At 37.2% G+C, this 11,350-nt stretch overlaps 2 protein-coding genes across 2 annotated transcripts; one reads left to right on the forward strand and one right to left on the reverse strand.

The window, feature by feature from the left end:
- Positions 1-1,064: 1,064 nt before the first annotated feature.
- Positions 1,065-3,629, forward strand: LOC127813514 (3-ketoacyl-CoA synthase 11). Its single transcript, XM_052354516.1, has 2 exons — positions 1,065-1,255; positions 1,444-3,629. The coding sequence occupies exon 2, from the start codon at positions 1,693-1,695 to the stop codon at positions 3,205-3,207; it is 1,515 nt and encodes a 504-aa protein (XP_052210476.1). The 5' UTR covers positions 1,065-1,255; positions 1,444-1,692; the 3' UTR covers positions 3,208-3,629.
- Positions 3,630-4,403: 774 nt separating this feature from the next.
- LOC127813515 (probable histone H2A variant 3) lies at positions 4,404-11,075 on the reverse strand. The gene is made up of 2 exons (XM_052354518.1): positions 10,906-11,075; positions 4,404-4,940 (listed from the first exon to the last, which is right to left on the reverse strand). The coding sequence occupies exons 1-2, from the start codon at positions 11,017-11,019 to the stop codon at positions 4,644-4,646; spliced, it is 411 nt and encodes a 136-aa protein (XP_052210478.1). The 5' UTR covers positions 11,020-11,075; the 3' UTR covers positions 4,404-4,643.
- Positions 11,076-11,350: the final 275 nt, after the last annotated feature.

Raw genomic sequence — 11,350 nt, forward strand, 5'->3', positions numbered from 1 at the left:
AATCACAAAAAAAAATAATGAAAATACAAGACTAAAAATAGAATCATGCTACATGTACATCATTTTTGTATATCTTGGGCTACATAAGAGGTATTATGACCAAAATATTCTGCGCCTCTCCATGCGCTTCACGTGTCTCTATGCGCCTCATGAGAGATATTTTTGTCATTAGTATACCTTTATGTAGGTCAAGATGTACATAAAGATATACCAATAACATTATTCCTAAAAATATAGAGTTTGGCGAATGAATATTGTTTGTGATGCGAGGAAGGGAAATTTTGGGGTCAAATTGAATACGCGCTAAGGATTAGCCATGGCAATGGCATAGCCGGCCGCTGAGTTTGGCCAATCACTTTTGACGCGTCAACGCCCTTCGCCTTCCCTCCATTCCGTTCACGTGCGTTGCGTGTTGTCTGCTATGCTATGCTATGCTATGCCTCCTTTATTCAAATACTGCGGCTGCTCGGTGCTTGGAGTTGGAGGGTAAATTCATCTTTGCGAGTTTGAGATTATTTTAAGTTTAGGCCTTCAAACCACAAATTCAAATTTAAGTTAAATTATAGTGTTTGCTTAGAACTTGAATTCAATCTTATCCGATAATAATTTAAATACAAACAAGCAATAATTAATTAGAAGCAGGCAGCCTTAATTTGATTAGAATTCGCTACATAAATATTAAATTTTCAATACCAATATAATTATAACACCATCTTCTTATATTAATTAATTAATAGATTTATTCTTCTGTTAATATGATATTATAGTTATATTATTATTATTTATAAGTTCGTTTTATTTTTCTTCTGTTTTACCAATGAAAGGATAGGGATGGCTCGACTAATATAATAATATTTTTTTAGTATAATTATAAAGGGGTTTTATTATTAAAAAAAATACTTTATTTGAGTCATAATAATTATTATTATTATTAAAAAGATGAGTCTAAGTGCCTAATCACCCACGTGCAGACTTTAATTGTATTTTCTGTTGCCAAATCTATTGAACCAAATTTGAACCAACCAAGCTTCTTGGCTTTTCATCTCTCCCCCCCCCCCCCCCCCCCTCTCTCTCTCTCTAAACGGGCTCTCCCTCCCTCTAATAAACGAACTCTCTCAATTTAAAAATCTCTCTCTCTCTCTCTCTCTCTCTCTCTCTCTATATATATATATATATCCCATAGGCACTTGTCATTGGGTTCTTCGGCGTGCACGAGGCGATCTGTTGATTGAGGGAGGGATTTTCACCGCTCGAGGTTCGTTTTCCCGATCTGGGTTTGGTTTCTGATCCGATTTTCTCTTTCAGGATGCACGTTTCGATTTTGCATTTTTTTTTCTTTTTCTTGGATTGCGGGGTAGATCTAAGATGGCCTGGATGATTATACTTGGTTGATGTAGATTGTGAAGTTCTTGTTTTTGTGACAATGGGACCCTGATTTTGCAGGAATTTCGGGTTCCTTGAGCTGGGTTTCCTGGTTCTTGGATGAGACATTATAGAAAGTTCTTAAATCTTGGTGTGTGTTATATTGGGCTCTAAACCCCTTTGCATTTCTGAGATTTTCTCAAACACCACCACCCAGATCTTAGACCTTTTTCCCTCTTCAGCCAATTTTCCGGGAAAGTAGAAGGAAATCCCTAGCCCCCTGATAACGATTAGCTCACATCTGAAGCCAATTCTTGGAATTTCCTGAAGATGAGTATGAGTGAGCCAAATTCCTCGAGGAAGCTTCCTGATTTCAAGCAATCCATCAAGCTGAAATATGTTAAACTAGGTTACCATTACCTAATCAGTCATGGAATGTACCTGTTTTTGTCCCCTCTCATTGTTGTTATTGCTGCTCAGTTGTCTACGTTCTCACTCCAAGACCTCTATGTTCTTTGGGACCATCTCCGGTTCAATCTCATATCGGTAGTCCTCTGCTCCACCCTCCTGGTGTTCCTGTCCACCCTATACTTCCTTACCCGGCCTCGCCCGGTTTACCTTGTGAACTTCTCCTGCTATAAGCCAGAAGATGCTCGCAAGTGCACAAGGCAGGTCTTCATGGAGCGCTCCCGTTTGACAGGGTCATTTGCTGAGGAGAACCTCCAGTTCCAACGCAAAATTCTTGAGAGATCGGGTCTTGGCGAGTCAACCTACCTCCCGGAGGCTGTTCTCAGAGTGCCCCCCAATCCCTGCATGGCTGAAGCGAGGAAAGAAGCTGAAACTGTGATGTTTGGTGCCATTGATGAGCTTTTGGCCAAAACCTCCGTCAAACCAAAGGACATTGGCATTTTGATTGTGAATTGCAGCTTGTTCAACCCGACACCCTCCCTCTCCGCCATGGTTATAAACCATTATAAGCTTCGAGGGAACATTGTCAGCTATAATCTTGGCGGGATGGGCTGCAGTGCGGGCTTGATCTCCATCGATCTTGCTAAAGATCTCCTTCGAGTCCACCCCAATTCATATGCCTTGGTAATCAGCATGGAAAACATTACTTTGAATTGGTACTTTGGAAATGAGAGGTCAATGCTTGTTTCGAATTGCTTGTTCCGGATGGGAGGGGCTGCGATTTTGCTTTCGAACAAGAGATCCGACAGGCGCCGATCCAAGTACCAACTGGTTCACACTGTCCGGACACACAAAGGGTCCGATGATAAATGCTTTTCTTGTGTTTTCCAGATGGAGGATCCCAATGGCAAAGTTGGGGTCTCCCTGTCAAAGGATCTGATGGCTGTTGCCGGGGATGCTTTGAAGACGAACATCACCACCTTGGGCCCTCTTGTGCTCCCAATGTCTGAGCAATTGCTCTTCTTTGCCACATTGGTTGGCAGAAAGCTTTTCAAGATGAAGATAAAGCCCTATATCCCGGATTTCAAGTTGGCTTTCGAGCATTTCTGCATTCATGCCGGAGGAAGAGCTGTGTTGGATGAAATAGAAAAGAACTTGCAGCTGTCTGAATGGAATATGGAGCCATCAAGGATGACTCTGTACCGGTTTGGGAACACATCAAGCAGTTCCCTTTGGTATGAATTGGCATATACAGAAGCCAAAGGGAGGGTGAAGAGAGGAGACAGGACATGGCAGATAGCTTTTGGATCCGGTTTCAAGTGCAACAGTGCAGTCTGGAAGGCTCTCAGGACCATCAGTCCCGAGAAAGAGAAGAACCCGTGGATGGATGAGATCCACCAGTTCCCGGTGGAGGTTCCAAGGGTCTCGGTCATCTGAAATCCATCCTCGCTCTTCTGTATCGCCGGTGGATTTTGTTTCTTCTTCAGGAGTTGTAGGAACTGACTAGTGACTAGAATTGTTCATCTGGTAGTAGAAAGGGTACTCTTCTTCTTCCCTTATTTATGGATCATTCCATTTTGCTTTTGATTTCAGTGTGGATGGATGGATGGATGTTGCTCCAACTCTACTGTATTGAAGTTCTAGGAAACTCAACTCTGTAAGGGTGGTGTTTATTTGTGTTTGACAGTGTGCTCGCCTCTAGCCCAGAATTAATTTCATTCCTATGAGAAGCTGAGATTTTTTGGTCAGTTATGGTCTGGGGGGGATTTGATTGTATGAGAGCTAAGGGCTTTATTTAATCTATTTAGGGCTAAGGCTGCCACTCTAGAATGGATGTGCTTCTCCTGTTGACTGTTTCATGACTTGAGCATATTTCTGGGTCTCTTGCTGCATTTGCTGTTAGTTCCACATCTTCATTCTTGAATTGTTCAGAAGCGCATTTTAATGTTCTATCCCCATTTATATCTCGCATCAAAAAGGCATTTTGAGATTGACTTGAGCTACATTGACAACACGATACCGAATTCAATTTGTAACAACTAATTTTAAGGGTCAAATTCATATTTTTGTCTTAATACTTTCTTATTTTTTTCCTTGTAGACACTCAAACTTTTTATTATTTCGATTGTACTCATATCTTTATATTTTTTTTTATCAATTTAACCCTTTATACTTTGATTTTTTTTGTGTCACAAACTTATATATTTTGATGTATAAAAAAAATAATTAAATTAACTTTTCATATCATTTTTTTAACACATTAAAATATAAAAATTAAATTAACTAAAAAATACAAATATATAAGTGTAATTGAATTAACAAAAAAAAAGTGAGCTGTAAAAAAATTAAAATATAAAAATTAAATTGATTCAAAAATACAAATTCAAAGATAGATGACGAAAAATTTGAATGATCATAAAAAAAATAAAAAGTATAACTACAAACCTAAAAATTTGGATTTGACCAAGTCATTGAGATTTCAAGTATAATATTACTTTATTTTATGAACTCATAAGGGACTTTCAACTAACACTTTTGGGAAATGAGAGGCAATTTTTGGCAGCCATTGACTTGTGGCTTTGGTCCAATGGCAAGGCATTTAAATCCTAGTCTTAAAAATGAACAGTGGCAGAAATTGCAGAAATCAAGATTCAAGCATCCATCAACTAACAAATGAAAAAGGGAAGAATGTGGATGAAAACCAAGGCCCAAGACAAACAAGCCATTTCATACCCAAAGGAGTTCAATCATCCACACCCACCAATCCACAAATGTACACAACTGCAACTGTTTAACCTAGAAGCAAGACTGAGTTTGCATCCACTGACACTACCTTATTTAATGAGACAGCAGAGTTGACCATTAGAAAAAGCCTAATCTTTCGATGATTTGTTGATGAGGGACTTGTGGATGTGAGGTATAACGCCACCGCCAGCAATGGTCCCCTTGATCAGGGTGTCAAGCTCTTCATCGCCCCTTATAGCAAGCTGCAAATGCCTCGGGGTGATTCGTTTCACCTTCAAATCCTTGCTTGCATTACCCGCCAACTCCAACACTTCAGCAGTTAGGTATTCCAAAATCGCAGCAGAGTAGACAGCGGCTGTTGCCCCAACTCTTCCATTGGCATTCACCTTTTCCTTCAAAAGACGGTGAATTCGACCCACTGGAAACTGCAGGGATTGTACCCTCAGATGCATTAGATAATAAAACCCAGACAGCTTAAATTGGCATAGCAGACAAATTGGAAAACAGATAGCAGCTTCATTTACCAACAAACGTCACATACTAAAGTTCGCTCCAAGTTAAGAGTATTAATTCAGTGATGAACCCACAGTACAGTTTCACCTTGGGCATGCTCATTAGGCCAGACCCGAGATATTGGTTTCAGATGTTGCCCAATGTCCAATACATCCAACCTCAGCTGGAAGCTGAGGCTCTAAGGTTCGAAGCTCATCACGTCATTAAGCTTTAAGATGAAATAAGTAAACATTGCATTTTCAGCATAAGGTGCATACTTCACAATCATGTAAAATGCAGCCTAGGTCATCCTAAGACTACTCCCATTGGCTGAAAAGGGCTAAACTATGTTACAACTAAAGGGTTAGATATAGGTAGTCTAAACACACTGCTACACCGAGTAACCAGTTCAACAGCAAAATGCTAAGGAGTGGACAAAGATCAGTGTATAAGGAAATTAAGTCCAAGCATTTTTCAAGTCCCAGTCAGTCACAGTTTAACGCAATCTCCACCTTTACCAAGACTTGGGACCACACTATCATCCTAAAATCTAAAAATTAAATATACTTCAGGAAAACCAGAATTTCCTGACAGAAGAGGAAAAACTGTTCACTTTCTAGAACCAAAAATTTCAAGAAAAGATTAGGCACTCAACAAAACTATTCAATTAAGGAGCCAGAGGCTGTCATTACAGAAACATTATGCAGAACAAGGAAATGAATTCCAAGATAAAACCAATAAGTTCTACATTGCCAGTATTAAGAATTTAGTTTGTGACTAAAAGCAGCACAATATGCAGATTCATCATTTACAAAAATTTAAGATGCCGTGAGAACTTGATGCTTTTTAAGTTATCAAAGAGAGGCAAAAATTTTCAGGTTGTTTCAAATGTCTAGATGCTAACATTAGTTGTTTCATTTTTTGGATTGACAGGATTAGAGAAAGAGAATGGAGAAAACCATGGTTTGCCAAAGTAGAACGTTTAAGTGATTAATTATCAATATCTGGTCACAGGTTACCCTGGAGAAGTCAAAAAAGAAAAAAAAAAAAACACTTGGAGAAGGATCAACAAAAGCCAGTAGGCAGCAAACATAGATCCCTTGGGCAACACACCTACATGTAATCGCATTATATATCATCAAGAACTCCAAAATCTAACAACCATTCACGCTACTTGAAGTGCAATATAATTGCTTAGCTTTATAAATAAACCAGCTCTAATAGGACTAGCTATCCCCTAAAATATGGACCCTTATGACTTATGAAGAAATCAATGTGAAATTATTCTAATTTTTTCTAGAATATGACATCTGGATCTTCAACACAGTCCAACAACAATATATTAAACCCTAAGCCTACTAAGCGGAGTTGGCTACAAGAATTCTAGCTTGCCAATCATTTCCATCTATTGCCATAACTTTTGTAAAGCCCTTATAGTTCATATCATAACTAAGAGTCTTATACCCAAGTTTTTCTTAGTCTTTGCCCTTGTGGTAAAGATTTGTCCATTCCATTCATTTTCCTCAAAAGAGCTTCTATCTTCTTCTCACAAGAACAAACCATCTTAATACCCCTCATTATTTCTTTCTCCAAATTCATAACCTACATGGACATCTTCATACACAATCCCTTCTCTACACATGACTATTTAAGTCGCCTCCTAAAATGATCTTTTCTCTAGGTATTTCTTGTGCCAACCCCTCTAAATCTTCCCAAATTTAGTTTTTATCTCTTCTACTACATATATTCAATATCCATAGTCTCTTCTCCCTGCAATAATCTTATCTATTATTCTCTTCAGATTCACTATTTTAACGTTTTATCTATAATAATCCCCACTCCATTTCTTACATGATCTTTTCTTGAATACTAAAGTTTATATCTAATCTTTGTCGACATTTTATCCTTTTCTCCAACTCATCCTGTCTCTTGGAGGCAGATAATGTTAATTTTTCTCCTAATCATCACATCATCCACTTCCATAGATTTTCCTGTCAAGGTAAGGATATTCCATGATTCAATCGTTAATATATTATCTTGGACTAACTGCTTTGCTCACATCCATCCATATCCACAAAGTTTACAAAATTTACTTGAACCCTAGAACTGGAAATAGAATAATAAACTGAATAACAGACATAAAAGTTAAACCTAATAGCCTACCTTGAATATTGCATAATTATGTTATGTTCCAGATTCTTTATGTTTGCTGAGATAAGTCCCAAATTTTCGGTCTCATGTTTCATTAAGATCATAAAAAGCTTATCTGCAATCTATTTATAAAATGCTCTAACAGAGAAAGCATGGTAAAATATGACCAGAACTGCAGAGCACTTAAGGAACAATACAGAAAGGAGACAAGACTTAATGTGAACCAAAACATTATTGTAAAATTCCCAAGTAGGGTTCCCTTTGGGGGGGGTGGAATATATAAAATGTTTCATCACACAACCATACATGAAAAGGGAATTTTGCAGATTTAGCAACTAAACAGGCAAATGACAAAAATGGCACACAAAATACCATACAAACCATTTATCTCATTTTTATAAGTAAAGTTATGAAATACTTCAAATAAACACACAACAACATATCAAGCCTTAATCCTCCTAGGTAGGGTTGGCTACCCTCAAATAAATCCTAAAAATTCAAAAGTTACATGTAAACCAAAATCTCTTACTTGATTAGATAGCTTTTTGACAAGCATTTGCCAAGATGGACATTTCAACTAATACGCAACAAACATGTGCATCTGTGTGTGTGAGAGAGAGAGAGAGAAAGAGAGCGAGAGCAAGTGCGCCCACATCAAAATACAACTAGTGACTAGTTTTCACATGGAAGTGCTGAAAGGGCTCATGTAAGCAAAAGACCTCAAATATCCTTAATCATGGCACACATAATTATCACTATAAACAAGAACATTTCCAACAGAAATAATTACTACTGACATAATTCAAAGTGGATCAATCATTTAGTCAAATTCTAAAGAAAAATCATTTTGAAGATCCAAGACCACCAACAACAATAACAATCACAAGCCTTAATTCCACCAGGTGGGGTCAGCTACATGAATAATTATTTATGGTCTTATATAAATTGTTATTTATTTGCTAAATTGATAAATTTATCAACAAAATCATGGGTATACTTAATAATAAACACTCAAAGAAGACCACATTGGACTGTCCATTGCCCTTGGTTAAGGAACTTCCACACCTATTAACACAAGAATTTCTTTTGTTTACTCCTTTTTACCACAAAGTATGGCCTTTTAATGATATAAATATGATGCACTGCAGACCAACACTCTGCACACAAAGATTGCACTCTTCCTTACCTTAACACTTTTTTATATGACAAGTAAAGAATGTAAAATAGAATTCATAAAAGGGGTCCAAACCTTGTAAGAAGCAACGTGGAATCCTTTCTAAGCCACCAAAAAAAAAAGGAAATTAAAATGGTTCCGAAAAATAAAAGTAAATAAATAACACTGTCAATACCTAAAAAAGCCTCTCAAATTCCTTTCATGTTTCATGTGCCATGTAATACAAAAACGAATAATCATCCAAACACAATGCTGCCTCCCACTCAGGAAAGCCCAATTCCATGACTCCAAAAAATCCAATACCGAAGGTTATATCACCTACTGCACGTCAAAGATAGAATAGAAAAGGCTTTCAATGTTGTAAGTCACCATATAACATAGAAGTAAATAATCCACCAACTCCCCATCCCTTTTGCACCAAATAACCACCACCTTACCACACTTCCTCAAATTGGAAGCAGATGAAAATGGATCCAATTGAAGCTATCTAGACAAAAATACCACCCTAGGGGCAACTTTAGATTTAGACCTCAACAAATACATCCAAAGAAAGCCACTCTATGTTTGTCACAAACAAAGGGAACATGAGAGGCTACAATACTCCACAAATGCCAAGTCATCTATGCTCACCCTGACCCACTCTTGAATAACCATGAAAAATAACAAATACTAGTATCAAAGGAATCTAATTCCAAACAACAAATGCCCAAAAAGCCAAATTATGTTACAAAAGAAAAAAGAGACACGCTCTCTTACAATAACTTATTTATCCCATCCCTAACTAAACTAAGAAACCAGGAAACAACTCACATGATGGTATGTGAACACTCCAATCATTAAGCCAAAATGAACTCTAACAACCTCACAACCTCAGAAAAAAAAGAAAAAAAACAAGTATCCCATATATTCATAATCCCCTTCTAGAGAAAGCCCCATTCCATAGGGGGGGGGGGGGGGAGACCATATTTCTCGACAATGACCCATTTTCCAAACATGCTCAACATCTAAATCCAAAAACCGTGACAAGGGAAATGAGAAACACATCTTATCCCAATTAATCAAATGATAAACTCATCTGCAATACCTCCCCACAGAAGATCTCTTTGTAATTTCTTGAAATGACTAGATACAAAAACTAGTAAACAAATACATAATATAAGTGGGAAATGGGAATACTCGATATATAGCTTTTCATGAGAGTACCTCTCCCTCCTTTAGACATATATTGATGTTTCTGTCTAGAATTGCACTTCTTAACCACCAGTTTCACATAACTGTATATTTACCCTTATAAGAGACCCAGTGGGAAGGCCAATAAATGATAATGGTAAGGACCACTGCCCTGTGCCAAAACTTTCAAGTGATGCACGAATACTAGGAACCCAAGGACCTTATCTCAATACATAGTCTAAGTACATTGTCATAAACTCTCAATAAATCTACATATATTGCTATCCAAATCTGAAACAGAAATATAAAACTGAATGCTGTCATATCTCTGCAACCTATCATTGGAAACCAAAAAAAAAACCTAAAATACTGATTTGTAAGTGTTAAAAATTGTCATTACCATTCCATTTTGATACCATTTTTTGTTAATAACACCCTAAGAATATCATTTTCCATTAATTTATTTAGGACCTGTGATGTAGCTCAGACACCTACACCTAAGCACCCAATGTTCCAGTCTACTATTCTTGTACCTTGATATCACATTGCAAGAAAATTACAGTTGAAGTTCAAGAAATGCCTCCAAACCTGATTTTTCTTGTTATTATTATAGAAACGTTGCTTCTCTTTTACATGCAAACATTCAAGTGTTATTTCCTTGGTAATAATTCAAAACAACATTCTAAATAATTTATTATCAAAAAGAAAATAAAGAAAAGGGAAATAAATAGCATTTTAAATTTAGTGTGCATGTTTCATGCACCCAGAGAAATGAAGTTACAACGTCTAATGTTGCCTGATCATCACCACCATCATCACAAGCCTTAACCTCACTGGGTGGGCCAGGCAGTCAGCTACATAGGTTTTAGCTCTCCAATCACTTGGCCATTATATCTTATATCATGGTTATGGTCACTTACCTCTTTTGCTACAGACTCCTTCCATTCAATCCACTTATCTCAAAGGTGTATCTACTGGTCTTTTTTTCACTCTTCACGTCTCTAAACTATCTTAAACATGTCTTGCACAGCATATCTTCAATAAGTACCACTCCATCCTTACTGCAGATTAATCTCATTTCTAATTCCACCCTCGCTTCATATTCAAAATCTTGCTAATGAACTTGAATTTAAATTTTTCAATATTTAGATTTTAGCAGTTGTTTTCCTTTTTTCTTTACCTCCATCCGGTTTACAACACTATCATCAACCAAAGCGAATACATTCGTCCAAAGAATTTGCACCAAAAATAAAAACCAAAACATCAACCCAGATAACGCAAGATGAGACGATAACCCACCCAGAAAACCCATGTGGCAGTTAAACCACATTGTGAATACAAACCAAGAAATGCAAGTAATCAAGACATGAACAGAGAGAGATAAAGAAGAGAGAGTAAGGAACCTGAAGACCAGCGCGAGAGGATCGAGAGATGGGTTTCTTCTTGTCTTTGTCTTTGCTAGAGGACGCGGCCGCTGGGCTTTTGCCCATAAACCCCTTCGCGCCCTTTCCTGACATTTTTCATCGATTTTCAGTCCACAGGGCACAATCCGAGAGAGAGAGAGAGAGGGGGGGGGGGAAGAGAGACACTAAACAAGCAGTAACAATAATAATATTTATAGCTTTAAAAGCAATATAAAGTGTATTAAGTCAATGTTTAAATTAATCCATTGTTACATCTTTACTATTTATATATTCATTCTCATTATTATAAGTTTTACTATACCTGTTGATACCGATGCTTTGAAAGATTATTCTCACATGACTTTCGATGCTTGTACTCTCAATTACGCTAAGAAATATAAATCGCATATTAGACATTTAACTCTTACGCAAAATAATGATCGAA

Source organism: Diospyros lotus, chromosome 11, assembly GCF_014633365.1.
Source record: "Diospyros lotus cultivar Yz01 chromosome 11, ASM1463336v1, whole genome shotgun sequence".
In the NCBI taxonomy this organism is placed as follows: Eukaryota; Viridiplantae; Streptophyta; class Magnoliopsida; order Ericales; family Ebenaceae; genus Diospyros; species Diospyros lotus.